The sequence below is a fragment of the Gorilla gorilla genome, chromosome 4, assembly GCF_029281585.2.
Source record: "Gorilla gorilla gorilla isolate KB3781 chromosome 4, NHGRI_mGorGor1-v2.1_pri, whole genome shotgun sequence".
NCBI classification, from domain to species: domain Eukaryota; kingdom Metazoa; phylum Chordata; class Mammalia; order Primates; family Hominidae; genus Gorilla; species Gorilla gorilla.
Window position 1 is genome coordinate 46455963 of NC_073228.2, and position 23244 is coordinate 46479206.

The 23244-nt window shown below is 43.7% G+C and overlaps 1 protein-coding gene across 28 annotated transcripts in view; it reads right to left on the minus strand.

Moving 5' to 3' along the window:
- Positions 1 to 3037: 3037 nt before the first annotated feature.
- The window catches only part of KANSL1 (KAT8 regulatory NSL complex subunit 1), a 194578-nt gene continuing 174371 nt past the window's right edge, over positions 3038 to 23244 (minus strand). For 11 of the 28 annotated variants that reach the window (XM_055387799.2, XM_055387797.2, XM_063705797.1 and 8 more), the window contains 9 exons: positions 22199 to 22370; positions 11319 to 11501; positions 10645 to 10833; positions 10156 to 10304; positions 5780 to 5904; positions 5022 to 5079; positions 4699 to 4811; positions 3666 to 3918; positions 3038 to 3325 (listed from right to left, as the gene is read on the minus strand). In XM_055387799.2, the coding sequence (XP_055243774.1) occupies positions 3098 to 3325; positions 3666 to 3918; positions 4699 to 4811; positions 5022 to 5079; positions 5780 to 5904; positions 10156 to 10304; positions 10645 to 10833; positions 11319 to 11501; positions 22199 to 22370 (1470 nt within the window). In that variant the 3' untranslated portion in view covers positions 3038 to 3097. The remainder of the gene's footprint in view (positions 3326 to 3665; positions 3919 to 4698; positions 4812 to 5021; positions 5080 to 5779; positions 5905 to 10155; positions 10305 to 10644; positions 10834 to 11318; positions 11502 to 22198; positions 22371 to 23244) is intronic. The other 17 variants (XM_055387805.2, XM_063705804.1, XM_055387804.2 and 14 more) reach the window with 3 other exon arrangements.

Here is a 23244-nt window from a genome sequence, read left to right on the forward strand (position 1 = left end):
TTTTTAAGTTCTTTCCCACCCACCCTTAGATAATTTAGCTCAGAACAGGAAATGACAGTATTAATAAAAGCTGGACATCAGGATTAACAGCTCTCTCTGGGGCCCTGAAGGTGAGAGTTCTCAGACTTGCTCATTTGCAGTTGCTTCTTTGTGATGCTGGCAAACCATCCTAGTCCCATTCAAAGGGCAATACAAAGCCTTGTGGCTGACCTCACGATGCAGCACTCAGTTTGCAAGACCGGCACCAGTGTATGCAAACCTGAGAAGGTTGGGGATGAGGATATGGGATCTTTCATCCCTAGAAATTTAGTCCAGAGGCCTGAGGCTGGAGCAGAACATCAAGCCAATCAGCTTAATGAATGGCTTAGATTCCTGCTAGGTTTGCAGAGCTGCCTTCTTTCCTTTGGTACCTTATTATAGATTGAGGAGTATTTCTGCTAAACCAAGATAGGGATAACCAGATAGCGTCTTCATAGCAATGCCACAAAGGAAAACAAAAACAAAACAGTAATCCATCATATTATTCCTTAGTAACTATGCCAAGGTCATGATACTGAATCCTTAGATTGTTTCAAAATACTACTTTTCTTTGCTCTTCCTGATGTGTTTGCCACCGCAGGCAGATGTTTAAGTAAAACAGATTTTAACTGCAGCTACAAAAGCAGCAACAGGCCAGCAAAAGAGAAGTGCTATCTCAGAGAGCATGGCTTTCAGAGCCACAAGAGACAGCCTCACTGGCTGTTTCAGCTTGACTGCCATGCAAAGAAGAGAGCAGAGGGAGAACCAGCCCCACCCACTTATTCATCTTGTACAAAAAAAAGCACCTACCAGCCTAGGCTACATAGTGAGACACTATCTCCACAAAAAACCCACGAAAACTAGCTGGGTATGGTGGCACATGCCTACAGTCCCAGCTACTGGTAAGGCTGTGGTGGGAGGATCTCTTGAGGCCAGGAAGGAGATCCAGGCTGCAGTGAGCCAAGATTGCACCACTGCACTCCAGTCTGGACAATCGAGCAAGATCCCATCTCAAACAATAAAAAAAAAAAGCATGTAACCTCCTCAGAAGAAAGATGTTATAATCTCAGGCAGCAGGCAAGAACCAATCCAGGCTCTAAGCAAATCATGTATCTCACTGACCCCACCAAACCTCAGAAAAATTTAACGGTGAGAAGCAAAATCTCCTTTAAAGAGCAACTTAGAACAGATAGAAAATATCATACAGCTGACTTCACTAGAGAGAAAGTGCATCAACTGCTTTCACTCAACAAAAAGAAAAAAGAGATCAATGCAGATCCCCTCTCCTCCTGGCAGCCCTTACCCTCAGTGAAAAGCCACCACCATTCTCTCTCTGGTGGCCATCAGATCAACCTGCGGCATTCCCACAAGACAGAATGGAGATTTTCCAAGGTATAGAGCAAGTCAGAGTACCCCAAAGAACGGCAGCAGAGAGCCAGCTCCGAAACTGCCAACACTACCATGCATACACAGTTCATTCAGTAAGTCAAGAAAGGCCTGGTACACAGCATTCTGTAACTTTTTTTTTTTATTTTTTTCAATTTTTCCTTCTTTTTTTTTTTAAGCACTAGTCTGTGCTTTGCGAACAGAATCAAGACATTAACAAAGATCAGCTTCTCTGAAGAAAAGCATTTCTATAGAACAAAGACAGCTACATGTTTCGCTGCCATTACACAGCTCCAAAGCAGGAAAAGAAAATATTTACAAAATACAAGGGTTTTTTTTTTCATTTTTTGTTTTTGTTTTTTTTTCAATGCTAAAAGGGTTATTCAGAATTTTCAACCTTATAAATAGAAGAAGCACTTTATGCATAGGGATATGGTGCATTATTGTATTTTTTTTTAAAGAAACAATGACAAACCCTTTAACTTGCAAACAGAAAAAAAAATCACTAATGTTGAAAATTGTGAAAAAACCCCAACCATTAAGCAGTTGTCTACTATTTTTATACGATTACAAAATGGCCAAAAAAAAAGAGTCTTCTCCCCCCTCCCCCTTTTTGGTGATGTGATCATACAGGAGACAGGCACAAGGTTAACAGAGAAGGGTGAAGGGGGAACAATGGGAACCACAGCTAGGACCAGACAATGTTCCACAGGCAAGGGGAGCGTGAAAGACCAAGAGTGGAACTAACACCGACAGGGATCTGGATGTGAAGGAAACATGGCAAAGTGAATCAGAGGGAAAAAAAAAAAAAAAAAAATCACACAGGGAGATGGCTGCTCACTTCCCACAACCCCCAGTTTGCAGGGGAGTGGGAATAGAGGTTAAGTAGTCCTAACCCTACCTTCAAAGATCAGGATAGGTGGTAAAAACATTCCAAGTGGAAGGACGGGTTGTGGGTGTGTACATGGCATGGGAGAGCAGACAGGGAAGGGTACCAAGGGGCATGAGGAGGGGAACCTGAGCAGCCACAGCCAGGTTACTGCAGTGAAAGAGTCAAAACAGAGAAGACCAAATGCAGATGAAACAAAAAATCAGTCTCTAAGTTCTGGGTGAGAAAGGAAAGGTGTTCTGCCAGCTGAGCACTCGGGGAGAGCAGCTGGCAGTTATGGCAGAGAGGCTCTGGTGGGGATGTTCCAGCACGAAAAACCAAGGGGACCCAGCCAGGGGGGCCACAGCGGAGCCAAGCCACAGATGGGAGGGGAGGGGGTAAGAGTCCAGAGCACCCTGCCCCATTCCACCCTAGCTCAAGAAGGCCATGCTAAACTGTAGCCCTCTGCCCGCCAGGCTGTTCTGCCCTGCCCACAGGTGTGAGGGAGGGGGTGGTCATCTAAGATCGGTAAGTCCAGTGATTCAACAGTGCAGAGGGTGTGCCAGGACCAGGCCGGCAGGGTCTCATCCTGAACTTCTGTTTGCCAACGGGAGGAAGTGCTCAGGTGTGTGACAAGAAAACATGGAAACAAAAACAAAACAAAAATTAAAACAAGAAAAAAAATACCAAAGTAGGATCTAAATTCTTTAAGTTCACTAAAAACTGTGAAAATTTCCGGCATATGATGTTTGAATATCAAACGCAGAGATTTCTGAAGCTTTAATGCCAATAGTTAGTGAGTCTGTTTAGATGGCTGTCTCCCGCTCATCTGTGAGTCGGGCGCTGAGCTGTGGCTGCTGCCACCAGATGCCGACTCTTGAGGGGGACAGTGGGAGGCGAGGTGGGCGCTGCCTCTGTCTCCCGGCCAGTCTTGCTGCCTGAGGTGCGTCGAGTGCAGCGGGCTGCTCGCTCCTGTGCATCCAGCTGGTCCTCACACTCTGCCTGGGGACTGTGCGCCAGGGGGAAGGTCCGCCGCTCCCAGGGCTGGACCGACTGTAGGCAGACAAGTTGCTCTTTGAGGACCCAGTCCCAGCCAGCCTGCTTCCTGCTCCAAGGCCCTGCCACAAACCTTGTGGCCTGGAGCCTAGGACCAGTCTATCTAGTGTTCCTGGGACAGTCTGGGAACACCCCTCCTAGGGTATACCCAGACAACTGTATTGATCATTTAGCAATGATCAATACAGTTCCACTGAACGTTGAGATCAATTTAAGTGCAGCCCTTTGTCCCTTCAAAAGGGGGAGGGGATGGCTAGGTCCCTCTTCAGCAGATGCTGTCCCTTCCTGGTTCCATCCCCCAACCATGCCAACCCCACCCAAAGGCTGCATCCCTTACCTGTTCATCCAGCCCCAGCTCTGGTGTGGAACAACGGGTATCCTCACTGGCTAAGTGTCGCGGAGTGTCCCGAGCCACAGGGGTGAGGGGTGCTGAGTGCAGTTCCGGGCTAATGGGGCTCCTAGGGGACTGACCATGGGAGTATTCTGACAAAGAGTGGCTACTGCTGACATCAGGGGAGGCAGGCTGGGGGGTGGAGGGGTTGGCACTGCCCAGCTGGGGGGTTGTCCGGCCGTCTGATGACCTGTAGGACCTGCACACCAAGGAATGCAAATCTGAGTGCCTGGGAAATGTTTACTTATGGGGGTAGAGGGCATGAAAAAAGCATCCCCACTGGAGGAGTTGAGGCAAACAAAGACCAACAGATTTTCCTTAGGATCCAGCAACTCCCATTTCTTCCCACTATTCTCTGGAGGGGTAGGTATACAACATTTACCATCCCAAGAAAAAAGCATAGCTGAACAATGCCAGGTGAGTCCATAGCAAAGTGCCTAGTGAATTCAGGAGGTTAGGGAGATTCGTGTAGACTTTGAAAACTGTAGTCAAAGAAAAAAAAGTAAAAGTAAGAGCTCCCAAAACTTTCTACTTGAGAATCCCGAGGGTTTCTGCCACTGTTAACAATAAATGGAGACAGGGTAGTGATGGACGTTAAGGGGGGGCAGTTTCTTCAAGTGGCATCACAAAGCCACTGTCCAAAGGAAGGTTAACTTGTAGTGAGGCCTTCCAAGCTCCCCGGGTTGAATCACCATGACCCCCCAACTGTCTTCCAAATGCCACAGATCATGGGAATTCAGAATTAAATAGTGACTTCTCAGCAAGGATCTAGCACTTGGCTCCTTATATCTCCACTAGTTCCATATATCTCCACTAGTTCCAACAAACACCAAGGAAATTCTGAGCTCTTTGCCACTGCCAGTAGATGAGTATGATGAGCAACCAAGAGGCAGTAGCAATTCCATGGACTCAAGTAGGGCCCAAACTCCCTGTCCACCCTCTCTCCACAGGCCCTGGGGACCCAAGCCTGCCCCATCACCTGCTGCCCCGCCGCTGGGGTGGCACACTCGTGGTCCACAGCCACCGTGCCCTCTCCATCTCCTCACATTTGGCATGCAGGGCGGCGAAGGCTGCGTCGGATAGGTCCTCAATCTGCAATAGAGCAGCTTCATCGATCCCCTCTTTTCTCCAGGAGTTAAGAACCAGTCCCACCCCATTCTAGGTTCTTCCCGGTCACGACAGGAATACAAGGAGCTTGCACTTGACACCCACAAGTCTTCAGGCCATTTAGGGTGTGTGCACTCATATGTATGTGTGCATGTGTACACACGTGTTCTTCTAACAGAAGAACCAGGCCATTACCTCCTCATTCTCCTCATCAGGACTCCCCTTCAGAGACTGAAGATCAACCTCCCGCCAGCTGCAAAACCAAGAACAGACAATCATGAGATGGCAAGCAGGCTAAAACTGGGGGCAGGGTCAAAGTGTCCATGCAAGGATGAGAATCCTGCACCTGTGGGTGACACTGCTCTCTGCCGGGTAGGCTCTGCCCTATCACAGCTCAGTCTCCCTACCCTGTCAAGGCCTGTGAAATTGGCCACCTACTCAAATGCCCAAGAAGGCCAGAAATGAGAGAAGCGGCCTAGGGTAAGGCTGAGGCTGAGAGACTGTGACAAACACAAGAAAAGAAACCTGTTTAAAGGGGACCACCACTGTTCAGGACCAGCTGATTGCTCCCATATGGAAATGCATACCCAGGGTTGCCTAATCTTCTGTTTGGCAACAAAAGCTGGAAACAAAGATTTTTATGTGAAATCCTGCTTTGATGTTGACAACAAATTCAGTATTTTAAAACATACTGTACGTGTTGACAAAACCGGTCTCTAGACCAGTAAGTGAATGGCCTACCAGGCTGTGACTGCTGGTTCATTTGGTGTATTCCTATAATGGAATGAGAGAGAACTATATACAGAAATAATTTCGTTCTTATCAGATAAGAATTTCTCTTAATGAGAAGACAGAACCAAAGACTAGGGCCCAACTCTTGGTCAGAAGAGAAGAGGGAAAAAGGGCAATAGCAGGAAGAATGGTGAGAGGAGCCAACTATTCTGAGCTTCTACCTTGGCGTAAGGATTTCCTTGTATTGCAGTTTCTCTACGCGAGTTGTTGCAGCAACAGACATTGGGATGACAATGTTGTTAATATCGAATGAGCTCTCTCCCCTTCTCCTCCTTACTGGCTGCTGCTGTAAGATAAAAATTAAGTTTAAAAGGAAGGTACAATTTTACAGACATCAAATCATTCATCTAAGACTTAAAGCAGGATCACCAATAACCAAGCATCTGGGTCCTTGGGTTGAAGCTGAGTAATGACCATAGCAGCTGCTCCCACCTAGGAGTCAGTCTCCAACAGCAAAAAACCTCGCGGAGAAATACCAGGTGGTCATGAGGAGTTATTCCCATTCATAAGTCCCACTGGTCACCCTCTTCCTTCAAGGGCTCATGCGTAAATTTCATAGGGGTGGGTACCTGGGATCTTAACTGTTGGGGTTCCTACTCTATATACACCTCTATTAACCTCCTCTCCTTTTACAATCTTTATTTCCTTCCTTTATCCCCGTTTATGACTTAAGACTCATAGTGGCCCCTCCCCTAAAAGCAATGCTTGAAAGCTTATGCTGAAAGAGGCCCAAAGGATAGGCCCATCTCAATACATCATCTAACCTTGGTTGTCATGAATGCACCACCTTCTCAAAGATCTGAACTCTTCAGCTAAATCTGCACCCACCATCTGCCCAGTCTTTACATGATTTCCCCTCTTTTGATGATTCTTGGGGAAAGAGCTGAGAGCTTTCTAGCTGTATCAAAGGAGATGAATGGAGGGAAACTAAAGAGGAGAACCTGACTATACCTCACATTCCTGGTGAAAGGAAATTTGCTTCTATAGGAAGTAGTTGAGAAGACCAAACTCTTGGAAAAATAAGACTTCCAAGGATCGAATATCAGAGGCAGAGGTAAGCATCTACAGTAGCTGGGAGACTAGGGAACTAAATGGCTTAGTCTCTTGGATGGAGGAAGAAGTCTACTAGCTGCTGCTGCCCAGATAGTTAATACCCTATCCTGAAACAGAGACTAGCAACTGAGCTGTGAGAGGCCAGAAGGAAACAGTGGCATAACAAACATGCTGCCATGGCAACAAAACAGCTGGAAAACACCTAAGAGGCTGCATTTACACCTAAACCACCAAGTGTGGTCAGTCCACAGGGAAGAGGTTGGAGGAGTAAGAAGTCCCCTATAAGTAACCCCTCTATCCTCTGTTCCTGAACAGTGAGATACCATTTATTCATCCTATCATCTTAGGACATTCTCAGAGAATGTTAAAAGTCAGCCTTTCCTGGGCCAGAGTTTCAGTCACTGTCATTTATAACTTCAGATGACCACAATGCCCTTTTCACTTCAATTTCTTTCTCTATCAAATCAAATGACTGCCATTGACCTCAGAAATTTAGGATATCTGGTTAACCAAAATGGTTAAACAGACTTTTGGGGATCTTGCCTGAGTTCTGTAGCTGAGGATTAGTGATCTCATACCCAGAGACCTCTGCCACTGCCAGATCTGTGCTGAAATTATACATCCCACTACAAGAAATGCATCTTAAGAAAGCCTCAAGAGAGACAGCCTTCCCGGTATCTTGGTCAAGAATAAATGTGAAACTGCTGGCAGAAACAGGTATACACTTTCCCTGAAACTTCTTGGGCTTGTTGTTAGTACCTTCGAGAAAAAGATACTGGAGCAGGTTGTGGGATGGTTCAACGGGCTCTGTATCTCATCCTCTGCCTAGACACACCCCCTATTCTGTTAGCTACTCATTAGGTCTAAATTAACTACTATCTCCTATTTAGAGCCAGAGATAGAGAGCAGGTGATGAGAATAAAACTGGTTCCCAAACTTGGTTGTATATCAGAAGCAACATTAAGGAGTATTTAAAAAAAAAAAAAAAGGTTCTAGGACTCCCCCCGCTCTTTTATAAAATCAGAATTTTGTTTGTTTGTTTGTTTAAGAGATGAGGTCTCACTATGTTGCCCAGGCTGGACTCAATCTCCTGGGCTGAAGAGATCTTCCTGAGTAGCTGGAGCTACAGGCATGCAATATCACAGCCAGCAACAAATCAGATCTTTAGAAGTGTCTGGTTGGTTGGTTTTGTTTTTTAAAGCTGCTGAGGCGATTCTGATGCAGCTACTGGCTTTTGGGAAGCACTGACAAAAACACTCGCTCTCCTCCCTACCTTTCTCCAGTGTCCTCTGGCTTCTTTACTTGATTTCAAGGAGAGCTGGCCCTTTGTATCCATGGGTTCAACCAATTGTGGATTGAAAATATTTGGGGGGAAAAAATTGTGTCTGTACTGAAAAGGTACAGATTTTTCTTTTCATTATTCTCTAAACAATACAGCATACTATTTTTATAGCATTTACATTGCATTAGGTATTATCAGTAATCTGGAGATGATTTAAAGTATATGGGATTTAAAGCATACACACAGGTTATATGCAAATACTATGCCATTTTATATTAGGGACATGAGCAACAATAGCTTTTGCTATCTATGGGAGGTCCTGGAACCAATCCACACTGCAGATACTGCAGATACTGAGAGCCTGCTGTTATCTGGCCTATCTTCTTTCTTTTTTTTTTTTTTGAGACGAAGTCTTGTTGCGACGCCCAGGCTTGAGTGCACTGGCTTGATCTCCGCTCACTGGAACCTCCGCTTCCCAGTTCAAGTGATTCTCCTGCCTCAGAGTAGCTGGAACTACAGGCACATGCCACCACACCCAGTTAATTTTTGTATTTTTAGTAGGGATAGGGTTTCACCTTATTGGCCAGGATGGTCTCGAACTCCTGACCTCAAGTGATCCACCCGCCTCAGCCGCCTCCCCAAGTGCTGGGATTATAGGTGTGAGCCACTGCGCCTGGCCTACTTATTTTACATAAATCCAGAGTCTTTGAAAAAACTTGGCAATGAGCGAGCCTCAGGGGTTAGCATAGTGCTATACACAAAATTTTTACTCAATAAATGGTAAAAATTTCAAGTGATCCAGGCCTAAGTTAACATTCTCCAGACACAGAAATATTGAAGTGCTCACCAAGTCCTGAATCTCTTGAGTTCAGATTTTCTATCAGAATTAGTTTAGACTCTTTTTTATAAATACTTTGGATATCTGAAACCCTTTGCTGCTGCATAACTGAGTATGTGAGGGACACTACACACCTATTTAGATAAAATTTGTGGGTTACGGGGGTAAAGAAAGTTGAAGAGCAAAGAGACCATTTGGAAAAGATTGATTTGTAACAGCAAAGAGAGAACAATGTGAATTCCTACCTGATCACAGGAGCCTAGTGAGTCCATTTTATGAGCTTGGAAGTTTCCTGATCTAGGCTCTGAAGGAACTTCCTAAGTTGCCTCTGCAATACCCTCACCCAGGCTTAGCCTGTGTAGTGTAATGGTAAAAGAGCTGGCTCTACAGTCAGGCTGCCTGAGTTTGAATCATAATTATAACCCTCACAAGTCGCCTTGACAGTTTTCATGCATATAAAATGAAATCCACAGTACCAACCTACATCTCAAAAGGCATTATAACATGTAACACATGTAAATCACTGATCACTGGCATGTAGTAAGTGTTCAATAAACATTACAGTTGTAGACTTTTACATTTACCATTACATTACATTGTAATTATTATACAAAAAGGACCCTTTGAGCAGGTCCATAGCAGCTACAGGTATGTATGTTCCAAGAGGGCACACTTGAGGAATTAAAATATTAGAATGAAATTAAAGGAAATGTGTCTGGAGTAGCTGTGCAAACTGCTTCCAGATGGAGTGTGGTATCGTAAAATCTGGTGTGTGCATGCCAAATGTCTTGCCATGGGGGCCTGCTGGATCTGTAATTCTGCTCTGTATACCTAAAAAGCATGGACTCTGCCTTCTCCCTTCCCTTCTCTTCTGGTACCCTCATGCCTACTGTTTATTCTCAGTACTTCACCTCCACTCACCCAGAGAGTAAAACCAAGGAAATCAAACACTGCTTCCAACACCCATGGGAATCTCCCCTCTACCCACCCCTCCTCTCTTGTTCACTTCTTGGGCCAACAGGATTAGGGCCACGGAACTGTTGAGTCCTGTGTGAAACTTAGTCCAACAGATCTTGAATAGTCACAGATCACCTTAAGAGTTTGTCCCTGCATCAAGCTTTCTATGGATGGCTCAGCATAAATCCATCTCTGCTATGAAAAACAACTCAAGAAAAACAACAGAAGGTCAAGTACCATGACTTTGACTTAAAAATGGTACAGACATACATACATATGTCATGATGAGCTGAGATCCTATAAATGCCCTGGGCTTTATAACCCACCCTCACACTGTCCTCTGGAGCCACTTGAGTGAGCTGTGACCTGCAGAGGGGGTGTCCAGCCAACCCCACACAGGTACTTACCGATGTGCTGGCTGTAACCTGTGAGCTAGAGCTGGCGGGTGCAGGGGAATCTGAGGAGGTGGAGAGCTGTCGCACCAAGGGACTGTGTGGAGGATGGTGGGTGGCTGCCAAGTAGCTCGAACTGCTCATGTCTGTGTGATGCTTCAACACTGCAGAAGTCAACAGAAAAGAGAGAAATACATGGCTATCTTAACCAGCGTTACTTCTAACACAAGCTTGGAATGGCAGCAATACATACTAAAGGCAAAAATGTTTTCTATGCCTAGAGGATAAAAAGGTGAAGCACACTAGCTGTGGGAAGTAGGGGCAGGGCAGAGGTTGCTGTAGCAGTTAAGAAGTGACCTCCATTTAGAAGCGGTAGCGTCCCTCTACTCTGCTTTCCTAGAAAGTCAAGGACAAAGCTGGGGGCAATTAAGAGAAGCCTAGGCTGCCCCAGAAAGCCCTGAGCAGGTGCAGTTGCAGGTAGAGGTGCCATGGGCCTGGCCCTACCTTCACTTCTCTCAGATGAATGGTCTCGCAATCTCATTTTGCTGTGGTTTGGGTCATGCACGGGTGGTGGTGGGTTGAGCAAGCGCTCTGCTTTTGGCGCTGTCACTCGCTCCACCATGGGCACGGCCCCCACATCGTCTAAGTGCTGCCTGTGGGTCCTGTCAGGCCGGGTTTGGTGATGGGACAGCTCTGAAGAGGGGAACAGAAAAAGAGCTGTGAAATATGTCCTCTCAAATATTTTCTTATTCGAGTTCCAAGCTCTCGAGTTCTCTCTAGGCCAACGCCGTATACCCAGGGCAGCAGGACAGTCCTTCAGGACTGAAGTTTCTAGTAATTTGCACAATGGCTAGGATAGGCACAGGGGGCCCAGAACCAGAGAAACATGTCACCAGGATACAGAAGACACCTGCCCGTAGATGAACTCAATGCCATGCCATTGCTGGCTGTTCACTGAGCATTTGGGTCTTGCTCCAAGATCCATGGTGTCTAGAATAGCTCCCAAAGTCCATCTGAGAGCATCCAAGACAAGCAGAAGCAGTCACTGTGAGCTGAATTTGTTATCGGTCAACTGCCTCTCCCAACCCCAACATGCATGCAAACTACAAATTTGAGAATATAAAAGGAATGAAAAGTCACTGATACTCTGGGGGACTTCCCGGCTCCCTGACACTTACTGGCTGTTGTTAGGAAGGAGCTGACCAATTTGTGCCTGTCCTTACGAGCTGGATCTGGCAGACTGCCCGGCATGGGTGCTCTGTGCTTAAGCGATAACTTTTTGGGAGGTTTGATTTTGTCAAAAGGCTTGTTCTGCCACTGAGATTTCAGCATGCTCTGGAAATGCAGGCTTGTGGGAACATCTGCAAGAAACATAAAATGCTACAGGTTAGTCCAAACACCTGGCCTCTCTAGTGTTCAAGACCTACACTCCACCCTCCTTTTATTTGCCCAGTGGCCTGACACTTGGCAGGGCAAGTGCTGTCATATGGAAGATCTGTTTATGTGAACATTACTGAAGGTCATTCTTCTATTTGCAAGCAGGTCACTTTAGCTTTTTACTTTCAAGTCCCAAAGGGAAACAAAACAAAACAAGACACCTTTTTGGTTTGGTTGATGGAGTTTTTGTTCTTGTATCCTTGTTTGTTGAATTTACTGGTTTGAAAACATCCTGTTTCTATTCTAGAGATTTAAAAACATATTTAAGCCTACTTCTTTTCTATCAATATAAAGTTAATCAGGATGCAATTATTCAACAATATTCATTATCTATGTTATCAGGCACTGTACTGAGTACTACATACTCTCTCCAAATAAGAACTACATACCATTCTCTCCTTCCTTCCTCTGTGGCTCCGCCAATTCCCATCATGAGATTATCGGGGATTTTTAGCTGACTGGTTAATGTTCAATATCACAAATCAACATCTTTTGGACTGAATTTTTTATGCTGTTTCTTATCTTTCCATTTTCTTAGATTTTTCCCAAGAATATATCCTTGAGCGAGAATTTCTAGATTTAAACCATTTTCCTCTCAAACATTTAAAGCTATTCAATTCTTCCGTGTATTCTAATATCCAGTGCTATATTTAAGAGGGAATCGGATTCTTTCTTACTTGTAGGTGGTCTGGTTTTTGCCTTTTAAGCTTTTGCAAAAAACAACAACAAACTTGTGGTATTACACTGACTCTACAGATCAATTTGGGGACAACTTCCATGTGTTCCACCACCAATACTGAATCTTTCAATCGACTGACATGGTATCTCTCTCTCCATCTATTTACGTTTGTCTTGATTTTCTCTTGACAGTGTTTAGTTATTGTTGACATACCGGTCTTAAATACAATTTGTTAAGTTTATTCCTAAGAATTAATGTTTTCTGATGGGCAGAAGTTGGAAGAGTTTGCGGGGTTCAGAAGAAGACAGGAAGATGAGGGAAAGTCTGGAACTTCTTAGAGATTTGTTAAATGGTTTTGACCAAAATACGGATAGAAATACGGGCAGTGAAGGCCAGGCTGACAAAAGTCTCAGATGGAAATGATTAAAGATAGTACCTTTTAAAATTTCAACTTCAGTTCTTCATTACTAGTATACAGAAGTACAATAAACTGCTATATAATGACCTTGTAGCCTGTGAAACTACTTCGTTATAGACTTTTTCTTGTTTATTCAGTAGGATTTTCTATAGACGTAAGTACGTCATCTACAAATGGAGACTGTTTTACCTTTTCTTTCCAATCTGTATTCCTTTTTTACTTCTTGCCTATTACTCTGACTGGAACCTCTGGTGCTGATGTATAACTTTTAGATTTTCCTTTTTATGTTTTCAATATTCTGACATTTCACCACCATGGATAGCGGTGTGAGTCTGTTTTCAAGCTTCTGCAAAGCTTTCCAGGGATATTCAAATCTAAAAGCCAGCACATTTTTCCTCACCTCCCAGTTCCTCCTGGGAATCGGTAACCACTTGGGGCATGCTCAGGAGTTCCCGCCAGAGTCCCTATCCACTGCTTCAGAATAGAATGAAACACCACTACTTCAAGGAAGAAGGCTCTGGTGGGGTGAGAGGACAGGAAAGGAAAATCTAACCTAGCTATTCCAAAATGAGTCCAAATTTATCACCCAGACAAATGCCCAGGTCCTATCACTACTCCTTCTGCCCTTTAATTCTGGGTCAAAAACCTCCTGTAATCAGTTCCCACCTCACAGCAACTTACTCCTGGCATGTGCTTTGGGCTATCTTTCTATTTATTTCTTCACAGTTATCTTGTCTTTATCCATCTTTCAAAAATAATTACAAATTCCAGTCACTGATAGCATGTCTTCTAGAACTATTAGAAATTTATTGTGTGTGTGTGTGTGTGTGTGTGTGTGTGTGTGTGTGTGTGTGTGTGTATATATTTTTTTTTTTGAGACGGAGTCTTGCTGTTGCCCAGGCTGGAGTGCAGTGGCACCATCTTGGCTCACTGCAAGCTCCGCTTCCCGGGTTCATGCCATTCTCCTGCCTCAGCCTCCTGAGTAGGTAGGACTACAGGCACCCGCCACCTCGCCCGGCTAGTTTTCTGTATTTTCAGTAGAGACGGGGTTTCACCATGTTAGCCAGGATGGTCTCGATCTCTTGACCTCGTGATCCACCTGCCTCGGCCTCCCAAAGTGCTGGGATTACAGGCGTGAGCCACTGCACCCGGCCTGTTTAATATATTTTCTAAAAGCTTATGGGGTTTTGGCTCCCAAAGAGCACAGAGGATATGCTCAATCTGAACTGGGGATAAGAAGGCAGGGAAGAGACATCTAAATTAACATTACTGAACCCATTATTATCTGCCAGGCACTGTGTGTTTATCATCATGCGTGTGCCGCTTAATCTTTGTAACAGTTCCATGAGGCAAACACAATTATGCTTATTTTAAAGATAGGGAACAGGTGCAGAAAGGTACATTAACTATGTCCAAGGTTACATAGTTTAACGAGTAACAACCAACTTTCAAACTCAAGATTATACAACCCTAAAGCCCATACTCTTAGACAATATACCTTGAGGCTACTCACTGATCCAGAGGATGGAGAGGATTCTGTAGTAAAGTCAATTATTTCTCAAATTTCTCCCAAGAAATAGACAGTACAAAATATTTTCCAAGCCAGTTCTGCAGAGTAAAAGAAATTTAGCCACTCCTGCCTATGGTATAGATGATGAATTTCATGACACTGAATGTTATGCCTTCGAAGACTGAATGTTAGGCCTTCCAGGACTGGAATAAAAATCTGAGTTGGGGAAAAAAAAAAAAAAAGCTAATATTCTCAGGGATGATATTTTTCCCAGTGGGTAAGCAGCCTCAGCTTCATGATTGCTGGGCTTTATGACAGTGAAACAAATTAGGAAAACTATTAAAGTTTTAATGAAAACAAACATTTGCTACCTGTCCAAGTGTAAAAACACAGTCTCTGAGGACAGTGCTGTCTTCTCAAACATTTTTCATAATCACTCTTTTCCACATTTAAAAACTCAGCTATACCAAATCCTAGGAAATAAAGCATTGTCTAGAAGCATTCGGCCCTGTAGAACAATCTGAAAGCTGGGCTGAGCTGGAATGTATAAAAGAGGCTCAAGAAAGGAGACGAGGTCACTTCTGCCCATCCCACAATACCCCTTTGTCAGCAGAAGAGTTACTCCCACTTGGCAAAGGCTGTGTATATTTTGTATATATACGTAATGGAACTCCAAAAAGCATAGATTTTATTTTTTCCTTTTATTTTCCCCCATCGTTCTCCCAAATCTGAAAATGAAGCCAGGAAAAAAAAAGGGACAGGGATATGAGAGACCTGGTTATAGTGAAAACAGCAATGACTAGAAACAAGTAGGCCTGGATTCAGGTCCTGGTTCTATCTCGAGTAGAAGGAGAAAGCAAGAACAAATCATTCAGCTGGGCTTTAGTTCCACCTGTGAAATGAGGCAGTGGGGCTAGATCAGGGCTGGCAACATTCTAGCATTCATTCTCTAACCCTCCTGTTGTACTGGAGGTACAAACACAGCTGTCTTTCCTGTTGTACTGGAGACCTCAGATTCTTCCCAAACAATACATTAAATAACTCCAGACAGTTACTGTCAATTCATTTGAATAGGCACAAGAAAGGACATCTATTTGTTACTGCTAGATTATATGACTGCTATGAGTCTCTCAACTCTAAAATGTTTAGTCAATGACTCTTCAACTGGAACTCCACTCCTAAACCCTTCCCCTCAACTAAATGCTCTAAGTGCAAGTTGGCACATTGTAGAACCCAAGTCATGGAACACTACCTTGTACTCTCCAGTTGACGTATTAAGCGGAATCAAGAGCAATTCCTCTTTAAACCCAGTATAAACAGTTTAAGGAACTCCAGCTGCTAGGCTTTGTTAGAAGTTTGCTGTGTTGCCTTTTAATTGCTTCCATGTTAAGAGTGAACAGGAACCCAGTTAGATCCCCCAGTCAGTAAAAAAAAAAAAAAAAAAAAAAAAAAAAAAAAAAAAAAGATATCTTAGGAATTGCTGGTTGAGTTCATATACTAACTAGTAAGTGATAATACCTAGGTTTTGTGAAGAGTTAAAAATCTAAAATAGACTGGATACGGGACCTGAAAGTAAGCAAAAAAAGGGATATGAAATGGAAGAGAACACACCAGAGATCCACTCAGCTAGAGGTCTCCTACATTCCATACCCACATAGGTAAACTGCTATTTTCAGAGAAGAGGGTGCTGATCCTTATCAGGTAAATAACAGGAAAATAAGATGAATTACTAATGTCATCCTTAAGTTACTGTTTCCTCAAACAAAATGAAAGATGAATGAGAAGACCCTGACTTCAGGATGACTAGGGTCTGACATTCCATGATTCACCTGGCTGTCTGGCTCCTTACTTTCCCCCATTTTCTCAGGCGCACTTTTTCCGGGTGTTTTGTAATGCTCACTTCTTCCTCCTGCTGGGAAGTTGCTGTAGCCTCATGTGCAGGGTTTGGCAAGCTCTCTCAAAATACCACAGATCTTCAAGGCCAGCAGGTGGTGCTCTTATTAAGCCCCTTTTACAAAGTTAACAAGCTTTTCTCCAAGGTTATATATCCTCTACATTTCCAACTAAGGATTAACTGGATTTGATTACTTGAGGTGATAAAACAAAGCCCCCTTCCTGCTGGAATACTAACAGGTTATTATACCCTAGTCTCTCCACCTTCCACAGCCAGGCGTAGAGTTGGCTATAACACAGTCCCTCAATTTCTATCACCCACACACACTTAATGAGAGGGGCTGAGGTACAGTCAAGGTGCGAGGCACAACTCCAGGATGAAAAGCAGCAGTTGGTTGTTCTCATTCTAACAAACTACACAAACTGGTTAGGAAACAGCACTAAAACTACTTAAAAAAAAATCTGTCCTATGGGGCCAGAAAACAGCTAAGTATCACATTCAAACAATTTTCTGCCTTTATGTCTGGTATAAATGTAACTATATGGAATTAATGAGTCAAAATCATTTTTAACCTTGTTATGAAAAAAAAAAAGTTGGGAATCCTGCCACTTTAAAACATCTTCTAGAGAAGAGGTTGTAAGGGTGGCCCAGTAGTAAAATCTACCACACAAATGTTTGACCTACACAGTAGTATGCTAAGCTGCTAGCCTTCACTGTTACTTACTGCTATACAATGATGTACAGGGAATCCCAATACTTCAGGGGGTGTGTTATTTACACAGGATATTATGTGAATGGTGCCCTTTGGAGTTGGCTATCTCTGCAACCATGGGAATCTTCTGATTTCCAAATGGACTGCATTCTGAATGTGGCAGTTGTTTGGGTCAAAGCAAAATTATTCCAACAGGAATAATATTAGACATGGTAATCAGGTCTTCAGGTCAACCAACTGAGGTGTAATTAATCTACAGGCAAATACAGTAGTTAATAGAGCCTACATGTAAAAAAAAAAAAATATATATATATATATATATATATCTCTCCACAGTCTCATAAGGAGAATTTAATGACCAACTGCTTCGTCCAAACCCCAGGGCCATAGCTAGAAGCTCTTCGTATGTGTGTGAGACATAGACAGAAAAACAAATAGGATTACACGCAGGAAAATAAAAATCATAAAGACCAGAAAAGGGGGAGTGTTCCCTATCTTTCTTTCCATTCCCCCTCATTGCTGCCTGTAGCTGCTCTGAATGATGGTGTGGGAGGTGTAAGGTATGCGGCAGGGCAGCATTCATGTCAGATCTATAGTGTCCTGCAGTCAGCAGGACAGAAAATGTTCAAGGGAAATGGAACCTCTTAGTAGAGATGCTGAATGATGGAACAGGAGCTGAGAGACACACAGTCTGCATATATCTGAGGGTGGGGGAGGTTATTTGCAACTGTATGTGGTAATGCTGTTGACAAAGAAATGACTGTTGTGTTTAGCAGGTGATATCCAATGAGTGTGCTTAAGTGTCCGGGCTTCCTGTCCTTCTCCAAGTATGAGACTATACAATTCAACACAGTAATTCAGAGAGTAACCCAACAAACATTCCTAAGTCTTCCTAGTGGCGCTGTCTGTAGCCAGAATCCCAAAAAGGGTAAAAATCTGACTCCTCTTAATAATCTGTCTGGAAAGGAACTTGAAATATAGTAAAAGGAAGGACAGGCATCAGATAATCTGGGTCTGAACTGTGAAGGCATTCAAACCCATTAGCCATTTAGTTTTAGATAAGCCACAACTTTACCAAGCCTGTTCCTTGAGCACTAACACTGAAGTAACACCTTACAAAATTTCTGGGCCGGGCATGGTGGCTCATGCCTATAATCCCAGCACTTTAGGAAGCCAAGATGGGTAGATCGCTTGAGCCCAAGAGTTTGACACCAGCATGGGCAACATGGGGAAACCTCTTCTCTACTAAAAATGCAAAAAAATTAGCCAGGCATGGTGGTGTGCACCTGTAGTCCCAGCTACCCACTGAAGTGGGAGAATCACCTGATCCTGGGAGGCCGATGCTGCAATGAGCCAAAAACCACACCACTGCATTCTAGCCTGAGTGACAGAGTGAGGCTCTGTCAAAAAAAAAAAAAAAAAAAAAAAAAAAAAAAGCCAGGTGCGGTGGCTCACACTTGTAATCCCAGCACTTTGGGAGGCCAAGATGGGTGGATCACGAGGTCAGGAGTTCGAGACCCTCCTGGCCAATATGGTGAAACCCCCATCTCTACTAAAAGTACAAAAATTAGCCGGGTGTGGTGGCGCGTGCCTGTAGTCCCAGCTACTCAGGAGGCTGAGGCAGGAGAATTGCTTGAACTTGGGAGGCGGAGGTTGCAGTGACCCGAGATTGCACGACTGCACTCCAGCCTGGGTGACAGAGCAAAACTGTCTCAAAAAAAAAAAAGTAAAAAAAAAAGAATTTTGAAAGCAGCATATGAGGCAAACATGAGAAGAGTACTACAAACTTTAAAATGCTATACAAATAGTAACTGCAGTTACATGGGCTATATAAATCCAATGGCAAGGGAAGGTAAAAGTCAGTGACTCTGGAATCTGAAGCACAGAGGAAAATGTTTTAGTGTTTTCCACTCATTGTGTTCAAGTTTATTTATTGCTCCACCAGCTCCTGACTATCCATGTGTTCCAGGTTTTCTGTTTCCTTTCTCTTACAAGAAATCACATGGCCACAGGAATATTACACCACATCCTTATCACAGCTAGGGGGTTTTGGTAACAAAAGCCAAAAATCCGGGTATCTACTGGATTTAAGTGGCCAGAAATGCAATCATTTGAAGAACAGATGCAGAACAGGGGATTATAGTTATCTAATGTTTGATCAACTGTCAATTAGAAGGATTCTCTCTAGGACAAGGGTTAGCAATGATTGTTTTTATAAATAAACTTTTGTTGCAACACAATCAGGTTCATTTGTTCACATATTGTCTATGGCTGCTTTTGTGCTACAATGACAGGGTTGAGCAGTTGTGACATGAACTGACATCAATTATATGGCCTGCAAAGCCTAAGGTATTTACCATATGGCCCTTGAAGAAAAAGTTCAGGCCGGGCTTGGTGGTTTACACCTGTAATCCCAGCACTTTGAGAGGCCAAGATGGGTGGATCACTTGAGCTCAGTTCAAAACCAGCCTGGGCAATATAGCAAGACCCCATCTTTGTAGGGGGCGGGAGGCGGGGAAGCAGGTTGTGGTGGTGCACACTTGTAGTCCCAGATACTTAGAAGGCTGAAGTGGGAGGATCGTTTAGAGCCCAGGAAGTCAAGGTTGCAGTGAGCTGTGATCACTCCACTGAACTCCAGCTTAGGGCACCGAGCAAGACCCTGTATCTAAAAAATAAAAATTAAAAAAAACAAACAAACAAACTTACAGACTACCTGGGAGATATTATGAAGAACAGCATGGAGCCCTTATCCTCAGGGAGATTACATCCTATCCCTTCCCCACCCCCCCACCCCCCGCCGCCAAGACAGGGTCTCACTACCGTTCCCCAGGCTGCAGTGCATTGGCTCAATCATGGCTCACTGCGGCCAAGACTTCCTGGGCTCAGCTGATCCTCCCACCTCAGCCTGCTGAGTAGCTGGGACGACAGGCGTGTGCCACCACGCCCAGTTAATTCTTGTATTTTTAGTAGAGATAGGGTTTTGCCATGTTGCCCAGGCTGGTCTCAAACTTCTGACCTCAGATGATGAACCCGCCACGGCCTCCAAAAGTGCCGGGATTACAGGTGTGAGCCACTGTGCCTGGTCCCTAAAATTTAGGTAACAGAAAGCAAATACACAAACAGCCATAACATAATTCATTAACATATTGATAAAACACAATAGGGTAGGTGCAGTGGCTCCTGACTGTAATCCCAGCACTTTAGGGAGGCCGAGGCGGGTGGATCACCTGAGGTCAGCAGTTGGAGACCAGCCTGGCCAACATGGTAAAACCCCATCTCTACTAAAAATACAAAAAAATTAGCCAGGCGTGGTGGCATACGACTGTAGTCCCAGCTACTTGGGAGGCTGGGACAAAACTGCTTGAACCCAGGAGGTGGGGGCTGCAGTGAGCCAACATCACACCACTGCACTACAGCCTGGGCAACAAAAGCGAGACTCTGTCTCAAAACAAAACAACAACAACAACAACAAAAACCCACCAGTGATTTGAGAGGAAATTCCTACCTTCTGTAGGCTGGGCACAGATCATGCATGAGATTACGTGAAAATTCAATGAAACCAATCCAGATTATGAAAGCGCTGGCTTCCATCTAGAATAGTGGTTTCAAAATGTTTTTGCTCATGCACCCCCACTTGATATGTGATTTTTAAAAAATCATAATTTCAGATAGTTGTAAAGATTATATTTGAATACTACATAATGCTTTAAAAACATTTTTATCAAAACTTTGGCATGTAAATATATTTAGCTTCATTAATTGAAAAAAAAAACTTCTTTTAAACTTATTTAGCTAATCAGACTTTAGATATTAACTCAGTATTTATTCTAAGACAGACAAGGAATAGGACCATGTAACTGAGCTCAGACCCATCCCAGCCACTTGAAGAGTTAGAGGGAAATCTCTTAGTTGCAATCTTTTAGTGGTACCCTCTGGTTTGGTAGATCTGTTGCAGTCTTTTTGGAGAATTCTAAAAGAAGACTTGGTTGATAGAACTCCTGAGTTATCTCTATTTTATTTTTAAAATTCAAAACTTTTTTGCTTAATATCTGGGAGATTCTCCTTCAGGTGCTGAGAACTCTTAGAAATGATCTCTTTATTTGTTGTCCCCACCATCCAAGACCTTTTTTTTTTTTTTGAGACAGTCTTGCTCTGTCGCCCGAGCTGGAGTGCAGTGGCGTGATCTTGACTCACTGCAATCTCTGGCCTCCAGGTTCAAGCGATTCTCCTCCCAAATAACTGGGATTACAGACATGTACCACCACGCCCCGCTAATTTTTGTATTTTTATAGAGATGGGGTTTCACCGTGTTGGCCAGGCTGGTCTCGAACTCCTGATCTCATGATCCGCCCGTCTTGGCCTCCCAAAGTGCTGGGATTACAAGCGTGAGCCACCGCACCTGGTCTTGAACTCCTGACCTCAAGTGATCTGCCTGCCTTGGTCTCCCAAAGTGACAGGATTAAAGACGTGGGCCACGACACCCAGCCTCAAGATTTTTACACTCTGGGGCAAGACCCATAGTGGGACTCAATATGGCCAAAAGGAATGCTCTTCTTTTGTCAAGTGGGAGAGGTACAGGTATGGGAAGGGAGGTGGGAAAGGAGGGCTGTCAGACACAGAGATTTAACAGGGAGGCAAACTTTAGAAAGACAGTACAAGCTAACAACGAAGATTTGTGCTTTTCTACACCCTGCAAAGCTGTCACGTTACCACATAAATGCCAGTATGAAGATATTCTCCTAGAACACTGCCGTCCATCCTACATTATATCATGGCATGCACAGACAAAACTTTTTTTTTTTTTTTTTTGAGACAGAGTCTTGCTCTGTTATCCAGGCTAGAGTGCAATGGTGCAATCTTGGCTCACTGCAACCTCTGCCTCCCAGGTTCAAGCAATTCTCCTGCCTTAGCCTCCCAAGTAGCTGGGATTACAGACAGGCACAACCACAACTGGCTAATTTTTTATATTTAGTAGAGACGGTGGTTTCACCATGTTGGTCAGGCTGGTCTAGAACTCCTGACCTCAGGTGATCCGTCCACCTCAGCCTCCCAAAGTGCTGGGATTACAGGCGTGACCCACCACGCCTGGCCCAGACAAAACATTTTTAAAGATATACTAAGCATATTTTGGACCAGATTACTGTGGCTAGAGGCAACTGAGCCCAGATCCCTCCTAGCTACTTGAAGAGTTAGAAGGAAATCTCATATTAAGTTGCAACCTTTTAGTGGCACCTTCTGGTTTGGTGGATCTGTTGCAGTCTTTTTGCAAAATTCTAAGAGAAGACTTGGTTGACGAAAGTTGTACCTTGAAAGTATCTGAGTTGTAACTGCACCTTGGCTGATTTTCTTTCACCTAGAAGTCTCTCAAGTCTCCTTCATTAGACTTTCTAGTCTGTGGTCTTTCTTACCATCTGGAAATGCTAGAACAGGGTGAACACAAGAGTCCAACTGGGAAAGACGTTCCAACAGAGGGGCTTCATAGTGAATTTCGGGAGGCATGGTGTTGATGCTGCCTGAACCACACAGTGCGCAGGAGGGATTCACATCACAGCCAAGGCGGATTGTGCTGTTCCGGTGAACCTGTGAAAAAAGCCAAACAAAACTGACAATTCAGCATCTGATAAAAAGCCAGCTCCCCATTTGTTATCCCCATTTGTTATTGAGAAGTTAGCTCCCCATTTGTTATTGAGACCTTTCTAGATACTTGTGTGACACTACTAAAAGGATGTTTGATTAGTTTGTTAAAAGATTTCCATTTGTCTAACACACTGACCTTCAAAGTGGGTAAGGAAACTTGCTTCCTTTTCATTGATGAAATCTAACTACTTGAAGCTCTAAGTGCTTACCTAGGTATCAAACTTCTGACAGTTTAAAAAGATACTAAAACTGTGCTTTCTGAGAACACTTTATAAAATCTGCATGCTTTCACGACCTTGATGGTCCGCTAAGATGAACAGTTGGTTCTTGATTCCCAGGTAGGACATTACTTGCTTTCTTCAGCAAATTTATCCACCTAGGAGCCTTCAATTACCAACCACACCTCTTCTCTTCTTTTCACACCTCTTCTTCAAAAGACTTTCAGGTGGTCTCAAGCCAGGTGGCAAGCTTCCCTGAAGCTTGTAACTTAAAAGTAACTTATTAACTACTCTTTAACCTGGCCTAAAATCCACTGTTACAAAGCTCATACCTAAGTAATAAAATAACATTTTGTACAGCAAATGCTCACTTTCATAGTCTTCATGTTAGATTAATTCCAAAGGGATAGAAATTATTTCCACTGAACTTCCTTTGTGCACATGTGGGCAGAATAATTGAAAACCTCTCCAGGTAAGTCCAAAGTTAAATATGAACTAATTTAAGTCTTCAAAAGATTGAATTCTGTAAAAAAACTGAACATCTACAATTTTATACTTTGAGCAAACTTCAGGTCATGCTGAATGCAGGATCCCTACAT